Below are 21614 nucleotides of genomic sequence, written 5' to 3' on the forward strand. Positions count from 1 at the left end.
CTAATTCTGAATTTCTATGTTCTCAATGAACTAACACACCATCTAGTGGATTTCTAACAATCATACCTTGCTGTTTACAATTGAAATTGTTTGAAAACTCCATACTCACTTTCTCTGTACTTGATCTCTGCCTCTTTACGTCGTTTCCTTTCTCTAGCAAGAGCCTCTGGACTACCCCAAACTTCAAGAGACCTACACAAAGTAAAAGTAACTTAGTAATGGTTCTATTTATGCAACTTCTTTTGAGTTTGACTACATTATAAATGGCTTTCCTAAAAGCACAACATCACATCATTCTTTCTGGTAAGAAGCCCCACAGACTACTTTACAGAATAAAAAGCTGGGCAAGAAGGTATTGAGGACAAGCATTTAATCTTTGGACACACGAAACATACCCTCCAATTTTATATACACTATGTAATTATTACAATAATGAGGATATAAAGTGTATTCAGATAGAAAATGGAAAACATTTCGCATTGCACATCTGACTTTTAAAAGTTCTCTCTCTCTCTCTCATATAACCCATTTTAAATGACCCAAACATTTTCCTTCATAAAAACGTTCTTACTTTGCCTCTACATCCGATCTCAGGTACACAGTGAAAGTCTCTGTGTCATCATGGGGGCTTCGTCGTTTAATTTTCCTCAGCTGGTCTAAATCACTAAGGAAAGTGGACAAACAGTTTACTGCAAGTTCATATTAGTCTAATTTTACCACGTGATCTTCTACAGTTTTGATATTACTAATTTGCAGTACAAAAAAAAAACCCTGAAGTTGTTTACTTGAGCCATATGGAACAGATATGGAACATGAAGCAAGTGATCTCTAGGATGCTACCACTGCATTTTCCACACTCAAAAGTCCAAATCATGTCCTCACACTATGAAATACTACACATAGAAGACAAAGTAATAAAAAAATTGCAGATCATTCACTGGATTCATGTATTTGATCATGTGCACAAGTGCTAAACAAGAGAGTTCATGGCTTAACATCTCTAAATGGAAATCAGAAGTCACGTAACATGAGAAGTTAAGACATTTAACCTCAAAGCCTTGAGGTTTTGTACAAGCTGCAAAAGTTTGGAGATAACAAAACTGCTTGAGGGAACAGATAAATTTCCTGTGCTGAGCTACACATTAGGGCATCTACACTGAGAAGCATCAGGGATTTTTTTTTTTTTTTTTTAAATACAACAGACCATTTCATTTTTAGCCCAGCCAATTATTTAGTCCTTTTTTCTTTTTTTCCTGCCCTTTTGGTGAACCCAGCAAAACTTTAGCTAGTTATTTCTCTGCACAAACAGCCAGTTATGATAAAAATATGGCAGAGGACTAAGCATAATTTGTCACTGAATTTTCATCAAAGACCGAGTCTAGTGACATACACTACATGTAAAAACTGAGGAGGAACAGTGGCAGCATAAGAAGCTATAAACAAAGCTGCGAAGCCCTTCGGTTTAATATGGGTCACACACAACATGCATGAAATCTGACAGACACCTCAACTACAGCGATACTCAGTAAGACCTGCTGGTAGGTATGGCACATAGTAAAAGGCAGTAAATATGAATCAAGTAACAATAGTTAGGTTGCAGCGAATGAGATTGTATTTTATTCCAAATTACAGACCTCAAGTAAAATAAGTTTCCACTGATCTTTTAGAGATGTTCACATCAAACTATCATGACCCCAAAATGCTGAAACAAGAATTATTTGTCATTCACCCCTATAACTAGCGGCTCTAGAGGTGGACTCCCCCCAAACTAGATTTATGGTCATATAAACTACAAATAAATTACTTTAAGAAGCAACTAGGGAAACATGCAAACTTAATGCAAGTTCCTAATCCACTGTAACACTAAGTAAACAACAACTAACTTCAGCCACTTAAGATTATGTATACTACAAAAGCATTTAGAAAACGTTGCTGTGCAAAAATCACTCTACAATCACAACTACTTTTGAAGCACGTATGAACAAATATTCACAATTTAAATTTCAACTCAAACCCATCATACCTGGATTTAAGACAAAACTCATTTATTGCTCTGACTCCAGTGATGAAGTTATTCTGTGTGTATTTTGGTCCATACTCTCTTTTTTTAAGGACTGCTTTCACTTAAAAACAGAAATAAATAAGCAAGTTAAGTCACTCATGGAGACTATAGCAGAAACTTCAAAAGATAATTCAATCTAGTGTCATATCATGACACCTCCAAGGAGAGATCTGAAAAACAATGCTTGTCAGTGAAACAGAAAACTCACAGTGAAGAGACAGGAATGTTCTTCATTGTGGAAATGAGTAAAACTAGAATGATTTACCTCCAAAAACACTACTTGCTAAGTTGTAGTTCAGGGATCTCAAACATCCCACTCACTTAACTGCCACTGTCAGCTACTTCTCCAACTTTAACATCAAAGATGGTGTTTGGATACTAAGATCTCATTCAATTATGGCAATTTAGAAACCCTCGCTCTAGCAACTGAAATGGCAACACAGAGCTCCATCTCCTTTTTTTACAATACTTAACCAATTCTACCTTCTGCAGATAAGTTTTTTGACCTTTGCAGACCATACAGAGGACTGAGACTGTATATGTTGTTTTTCTCAACTATTACTTTCAAAATCAGCATACTTAACATTGGGCATTTATAATAATTAAAAATATACATTCTTTTTTTATGTTTTGTATGTCTAGAAGATGTACTCTCATCACATCAGATTTTCACGCACAAGGAAAAGAATACCATACATATTCAGAAAAAGGATAAATGGAATTTTAAGTTTATGCCATTGTTTCCTGCTTGTCTATACATACACAACTTCATCTTATTTTCAAATGTAAGTCACTATATGCTCACTTCCGTTAAAAACGTTATGCTTATTGGAAGAATTCCAGTTGCTGAAGGACATAACATTAAAGAACACAACTGAAAACAAAAAGCTCAAATTCTGCAGGAGAGAAGACTTAGGAACACACACAAACTTCATGTGCATCACAGGACTGATATAATTTCTACAGTTAGTTGAGAACTTCTCCTTAAGTCACAGGATACTTACAGAAAGATACTGCATTTAAAGACTTTGAGAAAAATTTCCCCAGAGCTCTATATTGTCTTATTTCCGAGTTTTGAAACCTTAAAGGCAAAATATATTGCTTGACACTCAACAATGCGCTCACACTACAGATACCAATATTTACCATAATAATCTGTTTCTGTCATCCAGTTTGAACTTAAACAATTTTTTAAGTACTTGAGTGATCATATTCATCCCACAATGCTCCTGAGCGAAGATGACACAAAAATTAATCTATAACCTACAGAGGCAAAACTCTTCTCACTGAAAGATGTATCTATTTTTACAGTTATTTCACAGTCTATCTAATTTCTCCTATCATACCTTGTATGTTCCCCCTGCATGCACACACGACATGACAACGGACCCAAAGAAATTGACATAAAGGATGTGGACAAAAAAGTACAGAAAACATACTTCGAGAGACACTGATCTCACCTTTTTACTAAAAAGTATTATGATTTGATGTTTCTTTAGATTTGGGGAAAGAAGTAATTTTGATACAGTTTATAGCTTGCTGAGTCACTTTCACTCCAGAGAGAGTTTGGCTTTTTTTTTTGACAGAGTTTAAAGAGAAATGGCAATTTCTATTTTGATAAAGTTCTTTCCATACGTAGAAGGCTAGGAGTAATCAAAAGCACAGGAGTTTTTAATAACATAGTTCTCACAATAACATAATAGAAATTATCGGAGTGAAGATAGAGTGACATCAATCACGATAAATTAAAAACATGAAAAAAGGTATGGTGTTTATCTGCTTATGTTTTTAAACAATGTAACTAAAGGTAAAAGCATGTATTTACTACAGGCACAAATGGGAACATTACAGGATTCAGATTAGGTAGTTCATGTGGTCAAAATATATTTAGAAGCAACACTGATTAGATTAACTCAGCAATAAGAAGGAACCGAGGAAGACTTAGAACAAGGAGGAGGGCAAGATGAAGTATTCAGCTTAACCACATTAAATCTGAGATGGCGAATGGACATGCCTAAAAACATGCAAGGAAGACAGACTGTGATAACAGGTGAGAAAACAAATTAGTCTTTTCCTGCCAAACTCATCAGCTTAAATGAAACAAAGACAGACACAGAAGAGTGATTAGAAGGAATACTGCTATATTTGATTTTTTGTGAGTCCTTTTCCAACAACTATGTACCAAAGCTGACATAAAAGTGTGTTTTAAAATGTTATTTACATAACTTGTTGCACAACTGAAGAGAAACCACAGTTTCCTTACACACATCTTTTTTGACAACTGGCAGACAGCAATGAAGTTTCAATACAGGAAGTATTTCTTTACCTTTTACTTGGATCGGTTCTTTAAGGAAAGACTGCTTTTGACCTGCATTGGTCATATCTTGTCCTGTAAAATAAAAATAAAGCTCACTGTAAATATGGAAGTACCTACTTTCCTTTTTAGTCAAGAGTTTGGTTGACATAAAGAAAGAATATATTTTAATATTGCTTTCCACCCTCACAATTACATTTCTGCCAGATTTTCAACATTTAAAACTCTGAAAATAAAAGAAATAGTAAAAAACATAAACAACAAAATAAGACATTTAATAGAGCATTGATCAGTAAATTCCTATCAGCCTGCAGAAGAGCACCAACGTGCAACGTACTTCAGAAAGTATCCTGAATTTTTAAAAAATATTTTAACAGCGTACTTATAGTTTGGAGCAAGTTTTATGCAAAGTTTTAGATTAGTAAAAGTAATGAATTCTATATAGTTTATGGCTGCTGATCACCTGAGTCTCAGAGAGCTTTCAAGCTGTAATTCAATTTTAAGGGACTGAAGCTTTTTCACTCACAAAAAGCTAGCTCCTTAACATACGGAATATTTAAACTAAAACCTAGCCTGGAGCTAGAATGACAACAAAGCACTTTAGCTGGTTTTGAAATTTGAGGATACGACACAATAAAAAGCCAGTAAAATATAGTTTTAAAATTCAATTAAGTGAATCTTAATATTTGGAAAATAATGAATTCCAATAATTTCAGAGAGATTTCTCCTCAGAAATCAGAAGTACTACTTGAAAATACTAATATTGCATCCTTATCTCATACATATCAACATAGCTTTCAGAACAAAAACCTTACGATTCTAACACGTCAAACTAACATACCCACTCTTTCGTGCCCTAACACACTCTAACATTAGAGGTTTGCCATGCATCCACAGTCATTAACAAAATTAAAAGTGACCTTATTGAAAGTGATATATAAGAAAAAAAGACTTTTCAAGCAGGTTTGTGTTAATTAATGAGATACTACTAGCTTAACAAGCTATCAAATTACTCAAAGGTCAGAAGTTTGGACTACATAACTACCTTTCCATTAGGCAATTAGTTATTGCCCCAACAGCAACTGCAGACTAAGGCTAGTAACAATCCAAGTATACTGTCTTGGAAAAGTAACACTTATAATTTATGAACCTGATCTTATTATACAACAAATAAGGCTGGACCATAAATAACTAGCATTCCTAGAACAGTCATCCCTATCAGTTATTGTTTGACTTTAAAACAAAAGCAAAACACCCTGTGCTGCTCCTTTCCTTTCGTTTCTCATCTGGCTTTAAACACCAGCCAATCTATCAATATTCATGATAAAAAACTTCAGCTAAGATTGCTTAGCAAAAACCGAGTAGTAGCTTATTTTCACAAACTGCATGCAACCATTTATGCCATTGAAAGAAATATCACCAACACTATTTAACAGAAAATTGAGTCGTAAGATTTCAGAGGGGAACAAAAAAAAGGCACAAAAATATCAAGATTTATATCTATGCACAGAGACCTATGCACAGACATCTGTGTACATCAAGTACCCCTTCTGAAGTTTATTACCTCGGCCTAGAGACTGGAAAAATCACAGTGCATCGATGAGGGGAAAAAAAAATATGGAGTACTTCAATTCACAAGCAGAAGTTGATATGATAGAACTTTCAGGATGAATACATTAATATTTTCAGTATCTCATTAACAGGAAAAGCATTTTGCAAGTTTACTGATAAAGAAATGGAGGTCCAAAAGAGATCCATTAGTTGCTAAATATTTAGTTACTGGAAAAGTAACGGGACAAGTATGGCAATCTTTGCAAATAGTACATTTACCTTTACAGAATTCTATCGAAATATCATATTTCTTTAAATAAACAAGAGTAACGTGTCCATAATGCATAAGAACGTTCTATCCACTAGGGTCCACAAAACAACCCCTATATAAAGTGTGCATATAACAATATGCATTCCAAAACAAACTTCAAAGCAACTGTTTATCTATGCACAATATCTCTAGGCTGCAGTTTCATACACACTTGCATATGTCAGCCCCCACTCTCAACAACAGGTAAGTCTCACGTGGCGCAGCTCCTCTCAAGGCTTACTGTGACTCAAGGCTGTGCTGCCACAAAGGTCAGCATCTCTCCTCCAGCCGTTTTAGAGACAGTGAGCAAGATCAGCTGACTGATCCATCCTACCTCTACCCTAGCTCTGCAAAACAAGCAATTAATTTTTCACAGAACAGGCCTAAATGTCATTAATGCCAGCACAAGAGAGGGAATAATCAGATAGGGATGGCAGAAGGTGGGGACGCCTCTTCTGATGACAGTCAACAATTATATAAACTGAAGGCAATTATGAAAGCAATAGTGCTAGACTGTTTTCACATGTCCGATTTTTAACACCCATAAGTGCACATTAAGAACCCAGAAAATACCAACAACTACAACTGGCTCTACAGTCTTTCCCTGTATTCAGGCAGACGGTCTTCTGAAAAATCTGTCCCTCTAGCAACATGTTCAGCTCAAGACTTTCCAATAAACACAAACGGTCTTAAGTATTATCCTCTTCTAAAATCCAATCACAAACTTAAGAAATAGTATCTAATTGTTACACTTAGAACAACATTTGAAATCCACTTTTGTACTTCCAAACATCAGAAAAGTAATACTCTTAGCTGGCTGTAGTTACTACCTTTTAAAGACTCTTGCAAGCCTCAGGAATTTACAAGTTAAAGAGAGAACGAATACCTGCTAACCTGAAAATGAAGAGAAATAAATTTTCTTTAGTAGACCACTTAGTTTTAGATAAAAGCACACAGAAAGACAGCTTTCATTTTAAAAAGCATTTGTTTTCTCTTATGCACAGTCGTCTTCCAAACATGTATCTGTGCAGGCCTACACTTAATAAGCAGAAAAAAAACAGAGGATGCTACGATGAAGCAAGGACAAGACTGTTCTGAATTTCACAAGCACCGAACTAGCACAAGATTGACAATCAAATTGAACAGCAAGGAGGGTCAGGTTATATCCATTGTATCAGGTGTTTAATGTGAATACTGCAGTTCTGACGACTGTCAGATTAGAAAGCTCTAGCAGATGAAACAGCTCAACCTTCTTTACCAGTCACCCACAGCCTGACTTAAAGAAGTCACACTGCTAGGTATTCACACTCATTCAGTCTTTAACATTAGTTCATTTCACACAAAAAAACAGAAATACTACAAAAAGAATTCAGGTAAGCAAGCAAAGTGGTGAAAGACAAGTAATACATTCCATTTCTTATCCCTTAAATTACCTAATCCCTTCTGACATCCGCATTTTATCATTACCACTTTAAGTTTGACTACTGTAAACTTAAATCCTTTAAATACTGGAATGACAAAGAAATAAATTTCAGCATTCCTCCCTGCTTATGCATTTGAAATTTATATATAGATGCCCACAAGCAACAAACACTAAGAATTCTGCAACCATAATAGCACACAATTGAAAAAAAAAAGTTATCAATTGTTAAATACATAAAATTTTCACATTCATATAAATACTCTTCTTTTTATCTTAGTACTACCTGTTCCAACTTTATGCAGGGTTTCTTCAGGGATTGATCCACTTGTATGTTCTGATCCAAGATCTTTTTTCTGACCATTGGAGGTATAAACTCTCACTTGACTCATCAACTGCACAGGCAGACGATTGCATGGTAGAATGTAAGACAGACCCCCACTTTTCATTGAAGCTTGCCATCCTAACAGGGGGAGGGAAAAAAAGATGTTTCAGGCAATCATTTTGGAAGGAAAAGAAGAGAAAGTGGTGCAGCTATACCAGCACAGAGTTATGGAAAGTTAGCTTTTAAGTACTGATCTGTGTTTATTTTACCCATGTTTAGGAATTACAAAATAGGAGTACACAGCACGCTTCCACTGCCTCCCTTCAGACATCCACTTTTAAACTTCATTCTAACGTTAGGGTTTTTTCCCCATACACTTTTCCCAAAGATGTCTTGATGATCTGCAGAGAGTATATAAAAAAAAAAAGCTATTTGATAAGATTGACTTATTAATACATTAATTCCTGTGCTAGTCATACTGCCTCAAAATCTTTAAAAAACAAGTATTGATACGAGAACAAATACACTACAGAACAAAAGACCACTACAAAACTATCAGGCACCATTGCCACTTCATTTCACTCCACGTACATGCTGTACAAACCACAGTCTACCAATTAAGAAAAACTGAACTGTGTGCATTACACATTAAGAGCAACTTGCTAAAGAAATTATACAGAAAAGCACACAACATCATATAAAACTTTTTATACAGAAGAACCTTAAATTTTGCAACATTTACAACTGACAAATTACACAATAAATATGTAAAAACCCTACTGAAACACCACCCTGGGTGGGCAATTTTCAATTTCAAAAGCCTAACCAAAATGAAAGTTGTATGCAGTACAGGCCAACCTGTATTAGCAACCAGTTTCTTTTAGGCAGCACAAACACTTCTGTAGAAAAGGTATATAACACCTCCAACCAGAAATGCAACAGGCAAATCAGCTGCTTTGGAAGCACTCATTGAAAGAATAAATAAATTTAAAAAAAAAAATCAGCAGTGCTGGTAAATCAAGTCATACAAAGTATGACTAATCATCTATGAATAATACATCTCTCACAAAATAATATTTTATAAAACTGTTTATTCCATAAGTCTCAACAGCTTTCCTTGTATTTTAGTCTTCTACAGTACCAAAGCATCTGCACGTGTGCACGCACTGGTCTGAACCTTACAGAAGAACACCTTCACCAAAAAAGTCTGATAAGTTCTTCCCGACTACTAGTTGTGCCAATGGCACAAAAGCCCAAAAAAATCAACTCAGCACAGCTCAGTGAACTTATGATTACAACTCCTGGAACGCTACAATAAACACATGGCACAAGATAAGCAGTGTTTGTTCCTAAGCTTTGGTGATACAGGAGCAGTTGGAAAAGGGAAAGTTAATCAGCATGCTTAGAGGACGTTCTTCCTACTAATCCAAGACACATAAGAAACCATTAAAGAAAAAGCGTATTTGCTGCAATTCAACCCCAAGTGATTACATGACAAAACTGATCAGAATGGAAATTTTATGGGATCTGTGGCCTAAAGGAAAAGCCAGGGCTCACTCCTCAGACCAATACAAATCCTGCAAGACCTCGTTTCATTTTATGCAATTACTGCAAACTTCAACTCCAGTACGGGCATGACGTATCAGTTTTACGCAGGACGGGGACTGAGAGGGCAAGCGGGCCCACAAAGGGCGTGTGAAAACACCCGCGATTAGGCATTCCCCTCGTCAGGATACGCCTCGCCTACCCAGGCAGCTGTGACTTGAACATTTTCCTTCTTTCTAAAGTCGATACTCGGAAGGCAGCCGGGGCTCTCGGGCGGCTCCCGGCCCGGAGAGGCCCCACGGCCGCGGGCAGTGTCACGGCCACAAGTGGCAGCCCTTCCCGCCCCGAGCCTGCCTGGCACTGGGCGCCTGCCAGCGCCGGCACCCAGCTTGATTACAGCTTCCTACGAGACTCGCCCGGGCAAGGCGAGGGTCCACCGGCCCGGCTCGGCCCGCCCCGGGGGTGCTCCGGCAGCCCGCCGGCCCTGAGGGACTCACCGTGGCAGGCGCGGGGGAGCGGCGCCGCCTGGCACCGCAGGTACAGGCGGTAGAGGCCGCGGCAGCCCCGCCGCTGGGCGGCCAGGGCCGGCATCATGGCGGCGACCGCAGGCGAAGCCCGGCCGCTCCCCGCCGCACGCGACTCGCATGGGAGAAACCCGGCGCGGCTGCGGCGCGGCCCCCGCGGGCCCCGGGCGGCGGCGGCGGCAGCCGGCAGGCCGGCGGTGGGCGGCGCCGCGGCACCCGGATGTGCGGAGGGACCGCGGGGCCGCCGGGCGGGCGCGACGCCCAGCGGCCGCCGCTGACTCACCCGTCGCGCCTGCGCGGCGCGGCCGCCGCGCCACAGCTCAGAACCCGCGGGGCGGAGCGATGTCCGACCCGGGAGCGACGGGGAGGGGCACAGCCCCGGTTACCCCCGGACTTCCCTGCGGCATGTGAAGGAGGCGTCGGGAGCGCCTTCTGCGCAGGAACTGCTCATTTACTGCGCCCAACAAAGAGCTAATGTATACGTGTGTGAAACTCTGTATGCCAAATATGTCAGCACAGGTGAAAAAACACGTAACTGTGTGCTTCTGTAGATAACAACACGAAAACACGTATGCGAAATCAGCGAGATGGTTATGTGAAAATGCTCTTCCTTAGGTCTCCCCTAAAACGTACTTCCCGGGTCAGGGCTGATAAAATCTAATTTAAAAAAAGAAAAAACAAAAAACAACAAACTATTTCTTTCTTCAGAATGCCTTGGGGATGATCCTGCAGGCAGAGGGTTGTGATGTCTTCTTGTACCTGTTCCAGTGCTGCCATGACACCTTCTCCTGCTCTCCTCACCTACAGCCTGGCTCAGGACTGTGCATGTCCTTAGTCGCCCTGGCATCAGATGACACCCTTCTTTGATTTAAAAAAAAAAAAAAAAAAAGCATTTGGGCAATGTGAAGTTTTTCCAGGATAGCTTTGATGTTAGTTTACGTGACTCTGGCAAAATGTCTCTGGCTTCCTTGTCTTCATATGCATGCTGGGAGGAACACAGGCGCTCACCAGAAGTTAGCTTGGCAGGGAATTTGGATAATTAATGTACTTGATAATCCACAAAGCATTTGATCACTGAGGAGAATTATTACGGTGCCTGTCTTTAACATACCCAATTAGATTTTGAACAAGGTTTGCTGGCACGTAACTTCTTTACCAGCCAGCTAGTGATTAGCATTGCCAATACAAGTTTTCCTAGAAGCCTGATGGAGGCAGATTGAAGTAAAATACTTGCATAAAATAATTAACACCCATCTTCCCAGTAGTCCGATCACAGCCACACCGGGTGAATCAGGAGTACTGCAACAGATGCTGTATCATTATGTACCAGATGTACAGCAATGGAGTTAAATCCTAAATTCACTGCAAGCTGTAAAGTAGCAGAGGTGGGATCAATTCACCAATTTTAGTTGGGGTCTAACATGCAGCTGGTGTATGTTTTGCTGGCTGCTTGTTATTTTGGCAAGAGCCTAGCAGTAAAAAAAAGACACGTGAGGTTAACAGAGGTGCCTTTCTTTTCCCTACATAAAGATATTTTGAAAAAATATAGAAATTCTTGAAACATTTGTAATTCCTGAAGAGTCTCTGATATACTCTAGAAGAGATGCTAACTGTTGCACTACTTCTAAAAATGTTTTCCTTTAGGTTTATCATTTCCTATCCAAAACCAAACGGAATTACTAAACTATTTCATGTTCTTTTATCCGTCTAAATAACTGAATTTGCCTTGTTTCGTTTTGTTGTTGTAAATATGAAACAGGAAGGAAAATAATAAAGCTAGAATACCATAGGCAGATTAATAGATACTACCAGTGTGGCAGTCAACCAGGATTTACATGACCCAGGGCTCTGCGTGAACCTTTCTATTGACAAACACTGAAACCTGAGGAAGGAGACCAAGAACAAGCAAAAGAACTTCAATAACCGCCTGTTCAGCATGGGAAAGCCAAGTGCATAAAGCAATTGATAACAAGTTACCATGCCTCATGGCACGTAGCTGCAGCATCCTAAGACAAAAATCTCAAATCCTTATTTGTGAGCATCACAACCATTAGTTATCAGCCACTAGCACTGGATGGAGAAACAGCCTAAATGACAGGGACCAATTTACGTATTTCAGCACATCCAAACTGTATTAAACAACTTTTTTCCTATGGCAAAGACTGCTATATATAGCCACAGTGAATAGGTGAGATCTTGTTTCTCACCAGGTGACAACATTTTCATTCAATACAGTTGGAATTGGATCCTAAGGTTTAATTGTGAATAATGGTTATTCAGTAGCTATTTTTAACCCTATAGTTGATGAAATCAAGCCAGTTTAAAGAAAAGTTTTTAAAATCTTATTCAAGTTGCTAAACTCTTACCTGATTAAAAATCATTATTTATATATGCCGTGCTTGTACAGGGGCTTCTGTGCCATCTGAACCTCTGGCTAGTGGACAGAGGTTGCTCATATACCCATCACGTGAAGATCTTGATATATTGCTCATAAGAGGGAAGCTGGCTACCATATTGGGGTCATTTCCTCAGGCATCCTTTTGCAAAAACTCTAGAACCTTGTTGTAAAAAGCATATTACACTGCCAGTAAAAACTTGTAAGGTTAAGTTGCTTTACCACGTTATAAAGGTCTTCCAGAAGAACAGGGACTCTGTGGGTACAGCCTTTTAAGATCTAGAACCTGCTTTATGGAGGCACTTGAAAAGTTTCTTGATCTGTAAGCAGTTCTAAGTAAAGACAGGTGACTGGCTTGACATATAGACCTTTGGAAACTTTTTTCCTCATTCCTGTTTGTTTAAAAGAAAGAAGTAAGTAACTGACTGGATTACTCAAGCTACAACAGTACATCATGATGAAATTCTCCGGTGTTACTGCCTAGCAAGAAATCTGTGCTATGTAAAGGCCAACATACAGTGAAGGATTTTAGTGTTCCTTATACGAAAAATGATGTAATATAAAGCCAAGTTGAATATTTTTTAATCTAAAATTCATTAAAGATTCCAAGTTCATACAGTGGATGAGACTTGCAATGTCCCCAGATCAGCAGCAAGAGCTGAGGTAATGACTTAATACACTTTAAATTACCCTTTGGGATTCCTATAACATCCTGCCTTGTGTGTCTTTCATACAGCATAGCAAGGTTTTTAAAAGGGGAAACCATTTTAATTTTGTACTTTTGTGATCCTACACATATATTGTCGACACCAAGCAAATACATACTGATAGTTCAAAAAAAAAAGTATGAATACATAAAGTGTCCAGTGATCTCAAACTGCCTTTAAGTTTTATCAGGTGAAATATTTAAATTAACAGAAAAAGATATTTCGGGGGGGGCTGGTGCTGAGGGGAATGACTCTTCCAAAGCACAAAACGGTGAACCTACAGAAATCTGCGTAACACCACTCCGAGTCATGTAGCTCTGTAAAGTTATTTCACGGTCACTGGGTCGAAGATCAACATAAACTAGCAGTAGGTATCTTTCATTTCCAGCACGTGGGTAAGCATTTTCAATGATTCACATGCAGTTCGTTCACCCGAACGCCCGCAGAGTCATCTTCAGCCTCCCGAGCTGCCCGCAGCAGTGCTCAACCAGCCGGCTTGACCCCGGGAGCAGGCAGGCGGCCAGTGACCTCCTGCTGCGGCAGTGGCTTGCCGGCCTCGCGCCACGCAGGCTGGAAACCGCGTCCCCTCCTCGGGGACCCAGGTGACGCGTGCCAGACCTTCTGGGAGACTAAGCTGACATCAGAACTGGTTGAAGTGGGAGCACAATAAAGGGGGGGGGGGATTCCAGAAGAGAGAAAAGGTTTCACAAGAGTAGACAGTGGGAGATAGGACAGGTGAAGAAGGGAAGGAATATTAGGAGAAAGATGGGATGAACTTTGAGGGCTAGATATTGGCAGCAGACATGGAGGCAGACATACCATTTGGCCCTCTATTTAGGGGACCTCAGGACACCACGTGTTGTCTCCCTGGCTTGGAAGCCCTCGTTGCCACACGCACTTGGTACACACAGGAGAACTTGGCAGTAACGCAGCCCCCCACACCCGTCAGGTCCTGCATCCCTGACAGAGACTAGAGCTCATTAGGAGGGAGCCTCGAGCAGACGTTCCAGTTTGGTTTCATGGTAAATGAGACCAACCAGGGGATTTGCTTAAAAAACCCAGTACAGCTCCGATTTAACATTCCAATGCAGGCACTCCTTTTAGCTACCCCATACTCTGTTTTCCTAAAGGGAAGCATTACACTTCTAAAGAATCTGCTCTTCCACTGGGGAATGGGGAGTCTCTTGCCTATTTCAAGAAAAATCAAGGGGAGTTATACTGGGACATATGCAGCTACAATCAAATTAGGGAAAAGGGAAAGATACAACGTATATCCAGAAATGTGTGCTTCATGGTTATGCAGGAAAAAGATGAAAATATTACTATTCCTGGATCAATAATCCCACATCCACACACGTAGGGAAGACTTCAACTGTAAAGCAGCAACACCCTAAGCAAAAGGAATCAGGATTCTGCTAATATAATTACTGTGCTTTATGACTGCAAGGATTTGACAAGAAGTGTTTTAAGATCTTTATTATGGGATGCTCTCACAGATCATAGGGGCTTCTAGCTTCCCAACAATCACAACAAACATTTGGGCTTGTGAGTAGTTACTTCTCTGAAGAAACCTTAACCATAAATCTGGTTTTCTTTTGATCCTCTTTCTAATGCATAAGGCAGATAGATACTTGCAAAAGCCAAAGTACAAGAAATCATGAAGAGACATTATTCTCCTGAGAAATTTAAAGGGAAAAGGACTCTCCTGTAGCCAATACACTAGCAGCACTTTAAATTACTAAAATGTTTTGCTTCGTAGTTGCAAACCAGCCACTAGAGGTCAGTGGTTTGGAATAAAATTAGCACATCGAAGAATTCCATTTCATTTCAAATGATCAAATCATATAACCAAATAAAATTTCCAGCCTTTGAGCAAGGAAAAAGAACTCAGGGTTAGCAGCACTTATCTTCATCCCAAAGCAGAAAGCTAGTTTAAAATTCTTTAAAACAATACTAGGTACATCATACTCTTATTCTCTACAGTAATACACAGACATGCAGAGGAACACAGGACTAGACGAAGCTTCCTGCATCACCAGGTCTAGTCTCCTTCCACCTGTCCTACAATCTCTTACACAAACAAATCAAGGGCCAGCTTAAAAGCAGCTTGATTCTTTTCCTTGTAAGAAAAACAAACAAAAAAAATTGATTACAAGAACATGAAACAAGCTTGACTAGTACTTTTGAAGTGTATGAAGGCAGGATATTAGAAGCACCTATGCCGTGCAAGAATCTTTTTTTAAAAACTATTTCCCTTGCAAATGTGTAACACTCCGCAAACAGAGAAGGCTGGCAGAGGGCAGGAAAAGGCTTTATAATCACAAGGAGCAAAGTGTATTAACATATTCAAAGGGAAAAAACCCTCAAAATATTACGTGTTTTATTTAGTCATTTGTCTGCTGCTGTACATACACATACCATCGATCCACAGCACATATACATTGATGCAACTAAACATCTTGCTTACCTCTGCCCCACAGCGATGTTAAAAAATCTGACAACTAAAAATGTGAATAGGACTGCTGGATGCTCAAACGCACACTGAACTAATGCTTGATGCTATAACTGTAGTTTATAAGGTTTCACTATTTCTCTGTATTATACAGTTACACAACCGACAAAATGGCAGCAGACACATGAGAATTCAGAAAGTCAACTTCAGATTTCTATCTGCCATTACAAAAAAAACCTTGCTAACAAGGGCTTTGATTTAAACTTTATCACTGAAAGAATTCATACTGATTTTTGATGTGCTTTGGTCAGAACCTAACTGAAGTTGCTATAGCAGAAAAGTATGTTGAAAGGGATTGTAATAGGCAAACATCTGTCATCTCAAAACACTGTTTGGCCAGATTTTCTAGATTAAAAAACTAAATCAAAAAATGTTAAAATGTTAAGTTACAAATATCATGTTGGATATGTGTCTTTGCACACAGAAGCAAACATACATCAGGACAAAATACCATGCAGTTGCACATAAGATACCTTTCCCTAGATTGCCAATATAAAAATGTAGTGAAGCAAACCTGGAAAGAGAAAAGCTTAATAAAAAAGCCAAGAAGCCCAGTAGCAATATAGACCACAGTAAGTGTTTTATTTCTCTATTTTCCACTAAAGGAGCTTTAACCACGATGGACGAGAACACATAATTCCACTGCAGTTGTTTTCCATTTTAAGTAAACCAAGACCAGCCTGTCAGCTCTTGTACAATGTGGCAGCATCTGAACATGCTTTTCCAATAGTATTTTAATAGAGATCAAATTAAAAATAATTTACAGCTAGGAAACTTAAGTACTACCCAGAGGATACTGATGGCATAAAACCATGAATGGTGAATTGGGGGTTGTGAAAGAAACAGGGCATGCAGTAGGATTTCCATACCTCTTTTTATCATGTAGAGCTGAACTCTTCTGCATTCTCATTATTTTTCTCCCCATTCTTCTTCCTCCTTCTGTTCCCTTTCTACTTTTGTGAAAGCTATAGTTTATGTTGCTTTACCCTTAAAGATAATCTAGCCCTGCACCTTTATAATTTCTGATTTTCAGCTTCATTTTCCTGTGAAATATCTCAACCAACTGATACACCACCTTCACCCAACATGGTCTGCACGCCGGCAAAGGTGTATGAGTGAACATTCATAGGAACACACACAGCAAATGAAAATACCATGATCTGCACTTGTTCTCAAGGAAACCAGTTTCCTCACCCCAGGCAGGAGTCTGGGCTGCCGCATCGCTTTAGTCGCCGCACAAGCAAGATACCACGGTCAGGCACACGGAAACCAGGATAAAGGGAGATGAACTCAAATTAACCATTGCTTTCTTTTAAGAGCAAAGCCTTTTGCGTCTCCGCAGAATACAATCCACACTACTGCTTCTACAAAACCACGGCTCTATGGTGGTCGCCAGCTGTGGCAGAATAAAGCCCATCTGGCTGACACTGGGGTTCCACACAAGTCAGTTATTTAACATGCCATCACAAATGAGCCAAGCCTAGCCCTCAAGAAGAGGGTGACATAGGGTCACCTTATTAACACCAGTTTACAATTTTGCTTACTAATTGAAAAAAAACCCAAACTATTATACTGATCTAAATTCCAAGTAATCAAGCGCTAGCTACGACTCGTTTTCAGTTCAGCAATGGCACTTATTTAGTGGGGTGTAATCATAGTCACAACATAACCTATTTTACAATTAAAGGGACAGGACTCCTGCCAAAACACAGGCGTACAGTCAACTTTCTCTACTAACACCTGCACTGAAAATATGGCAGTAAACTGAACATGTAGATAATTTTTTTTTCACAGGATTTGGCATTACCTATGCCAGGTGTAAAGCAGAACAACTCCAATGACTTAAAGACACGATCAGCTTTTTCTGGTTTTGATATACAGCTTAATCTTCCTTTTTCCTCTAGAAAAAGCAAATGAGAAGCCACAGGAGCTTACTGCATCCTGCACTATTCTAAACACACAAAATAACAAAACAAAAAAAGACAACACCCAACAGAGACCTAGAACATTTAGCATGGAAAGCTGTTGGTCAGTAACTCAAATGCAGAGATTTGAACTTAAACAGCAAGTGCTGGTTTGCAACACAACACTGGTAATATTTTAAATCCAGAAAAAACCCTATACAATTTGTTTTCAAGAACGTCAACAAAGCCATAGCTGTATCAATACAGAAAACAATTTAATTTACTTTGAAATAAATATTTGACATACAAAGCACATACAGTGAAAAAGGGTCACAATAAATTACAAATGGAGATACTTGCTCGTTCACTGAGAAAAGCCCTTGATATTTCCAATTTCATACCATCAAATTTATCATTCTTGCTGATTTAAGCACAGCACTAAACAAATATGGATCCCAGTGCTTTCTTTCACAGGTACTGGCATGGATAATTTACTGCAGTGATCCAATTTGAAAATCAGTAGGGACCAGTAAATCGCTGCATAAAAGAAAGAGCGAATGAGGTGCTTTTTCCTTAGTGTCAGCAGCCTGTGATTATTATGTTTATTAGATTTTCTTGAAAGGGCTTCACATTTTCTCAAATATGCAGGAGAACTATATTTCCCCTCTGAGCCCTTACATTAGCATTTTGTGCCTCAGTCCTTGAATACAAGTAAAAGATGAATTTTTCAATTCATTTTAGAAGTTTGTACCATCTGGATGGCACAGAACTAAGCAATGAAACTCCCTTACCTGCACAATATCCGCTATTATCACAGAGCTAGCTTCTGCAGAAAAGTTAATAAGTAATGCTGACATTTTATGAAAAAGATATTTTTGAATCCACATTTAAGATTAAATTCAATTACATTATCCATACTGATAATTCATCTTTAAAATAAAGGATTGCTTAAAGTTCTAGCCTTAAAAGGCGATTTAAAACAGCAAGGCCCAGCTCTTCCTGTGATTTTAAGAAAAAAGGTACAGTACAAACATACACTAACCAGTTTCAGTGTATATATAGTTTAACCACAAATATTTGCACTGCAGCAATTAAAAGTTATAGACAATTACAACAGATCAGCATACCGTACTAACACCTAGCATGTAAGTGCTTGCGATCTTACTCTGATGTGTTACTTTTCCTCACCAGAAAGATGAGGATACCATACCTAGCTCTTGTACATGGGAATCAATTTTTGACACTGGTTTAAAAGAAAAGCTATCTGTTCTAGCTCAATCGTCTTTGCTATCCTTAATCTGAGCACCATGAAATACAGTACTTTCCAAAATTGTTCAAGCAGCAGTTAGAATCATTTTGGAAACAGGACCAAGAAGTCATATGTGGTATAGAAACAAATCACAATTCCCCCTGGACACTTGTCAAGCTCTTTTTTCCACACACACACCCCCATTTCCTGCTCTGCCAGAGCTCTTACATCGCCTCAGGCAAGTGGTCTTTCCTTCCGTGCCTCAGTTCCTGTCTGTAAAATGGGCAAGAACTTACTCACAATAGGTACTTCTTAATTATCAAGGGATCTGTACAGCAGATGTTGCAATATCGGTGCCTAATGATAAAAAGGTCCAAGTACAAAACAACCAGCCATGTTATTTCTTTGGACAGTACTATTACACATAGTTAGCAGCTCGAAAACTGTTGGAACAAATAGTGGCTCAGGATTATAATATATTTTAAAAAATCCTCAAAATGTGTAACTTAAAATAGTGATGGATATTGCTCCCCTTGAACATCCATCAAAGGGAGCAAAGCAAAACCAACAGCAGAAAAATTACAATAAAAGTATTAAATTAAATAAAAGACAATAAAGGCAAGGATGGATGCATTAGTGAATTACTTTGTGTGTAAGAAATCTCAGCTGGCATTAGCTACTCCAACAGACCCAGTGGGTCCTTATGCTTTATTTATCTACAGGTGAGAACAGACAAGTCTTACACTGGAGTGTCACCTCTAGAGCAAGCTTGTGCACAGCAAGCGGTAGGTCCACCCACAGAATCTATGCAACAGCTCTTTAACTTACAAAAGCTAAGATGATAAAAACGATCACCAGAGTGATTTACACCAGCAGAAACCAATGACCGCATTAGGTAGATAACCTTTCAGTAGAACAAAACCTCCTCTGCTTCGCATTTGGGGTTGGCAGGCATTTTATGGTCAGCTGCAAAATTTCTCTACCGCCACAGACTTCTGTTACAGCCTCTGCATCACAGCTAGCTGTTGACAGCACAGCAGCACGAACATTTCACCAGAAAAATCTCAAGCTATCAGGACACAACCAACATTTCATGTGTTTAATTTAATTATTAGTATAGAAATGGTCACAAACTGCAGTTAAGGAAGCAGGCACAAGGACAGAATGTTTTTGCCAGCGTTGAGGAAACTTGGTGTTATCACTTAGGCAGCCTAAAAGCTGCAGTAAAAAAATCAAAGCTGATGCAAAGTGCAGTCAGCTGCCCTATTTATTTTGCTTGGAAGTTACTCTTACCCCATTGTTCCATGTTTGCTTGGCACATCAGAGAAGTAAGTCTTACCAGGCCACAAGTAAAATCCAGGCCATGTCAAGAAATTCCTTGCAAAGCCAAGAACATACTAGTAGCTGAATCTAATCAAATTCCATTTATTAAACATCTTCCTCCTCTCGATTCATTTTTAAGACATAATAGAAAGAGTTAACAAGAAATTCAGTACCCACATATAAAGTCTACTTCATGGCACATCTCATTCACTTATGCCTTTTTATCTTCCTCATCCATTCAGAGTTGGATCTCAAGACTTAGCATCCTTCAGTTACAATACATCAGATCCAATTTAGACTCCTCTCTAATTTAATAACAGCATGCAATTAAAGGAACAGTAGACTGCACCCGTAACAGCAGTCCTAGACCACAAAAATTTGCTCAGAAGTAACATGTTATTTTGCTTACAGTAATTCCAAAAGTATTTATTTGCTTCCACTCAGAGTATGTGGGGCCAACTTGCATGACCAAATTAATTTTTAAATCACAGTGATGCAAAGAGCTGAACAGAGTCTGATGTTACCGCTCAAAAAATATACTGTGTAATATGAAAGAGGGTCTAAAATAGTGCTGAAGAATTGAAATGGTAATAAATAGGTCTAGATTTCTGCTCTGATTAGATACCATCGTTGCAGTGCTTATTCTTGGGTTAAATTTTGAAGAAAAGGGTCATAAATTTTTGCACTTTAGAACGCAAAAATTCCCTATAAAATAATTTAGAAAAGCACAAGACATTATGTCCCAATTCAGAAGCAGCAGTGAGACTATAAGAACATGCACACATACACACAGGACAGCATTCCGCTCAATTTCCAGGTTCAAGCATCAGTATGTTCTGTTAGAGAGAAAATAAGCTTGAAGAGCCTAGCAAGTTACATTTAACACTCCTTTTATTGCAGTAGAAATTTTAGTTTCTATAAAATCCTCAAACTACAGGATATACATTTAGAGAATCTCGTTGCAAGTCTTTAGCAGCTGTAGAGCATTACTGCATGCATTTGCTTCTGCAGTGTGCAAGTGTTCTATAAATAGCTAATCATGTTCAGAGAGCAAGACAAGTAGTCAAAGAATATCAATATTCAGTTACCAATTGGTTCATGAGTACCAAGAGATTGAGCAAAAAATGAAGTAAGCTTATAAATATATGGCTTTTATCTAACAAACTAATACAACTGGAAAGTCTGAATAATATCCACATCACAAACAAGATAACTCAATATCGCTTCAAGACTGTTTTCAAAAGTGTTTCACAAAAGATTTCTCTGACCAAGGAAGAAAGTTAAGTACAGTGCTACAGAAGTTTACAAAAGGCCAATGAACCCCATTTAATTTTATGCAATTAGAATACTAACATTAACTACAGAAGATTAGGCAAATACTTTGCCTTGCATTTATGGAAGTTGTGTTCAGACAGATAATATTCTTTTCCCACGACCTACCTGTCAACTGCTGGGTGAATGCATAATCAGCAC

General features: G+C 38.8%; 1 protein-coding gene across 1 annotated transcript in view; it reads right to left on the reverse strand.

Annotated features, from left to right (window-relative positions):
• SLC30A9 (solute carrier family 30 member 9) overlaps positions 1–10157 on the reverse strand; it is a gene marked incomplete at its 3' end in the record, with an annotated part of 35176 nt that extends 25019 nt beyond the window's left edge. Inside the window, exons 1-6 of the mRNA XM_081999574.1 lie at positions 10025–10157; positions 7944–8120; positions 4389–4451; positions 2024–2123; positions 572–664; positions 110–192 (exon numbers count right to left, since the gene is read on the reverse strand). Of these exons, the coding sequence (XP_081855700.1) occupies positions 110–192; positions 572–664; positions 2024–2123; positions 4389–4451; positions 7944–8120; positions 10025–10121 (613 nt within the window). The 5' untranslated portion in view covers positions 10122–10157. The remainder of the gene's footprint in view (positions 1–109; positions 193–571; positions 665–2023; positions 2124–4388; positions 4452–7943; positions 8121–10024) is intronic.
• Between the last annotated feature and the right edge of the window lie 11457 nt (positions 10158–21614).

The sequence above is a fragment of the Phaethon aethereus genome, assembly GCF_964289735.1.
Source record: "Phaethon aethereus genome assembly, chromosome: 4".
Lineage (NCBI taxonomy): Eukaryota > Metazoa > Chordata > Aves > Phaethontiformes > Phaethontidae > Phaethon > Phaethon aethereus.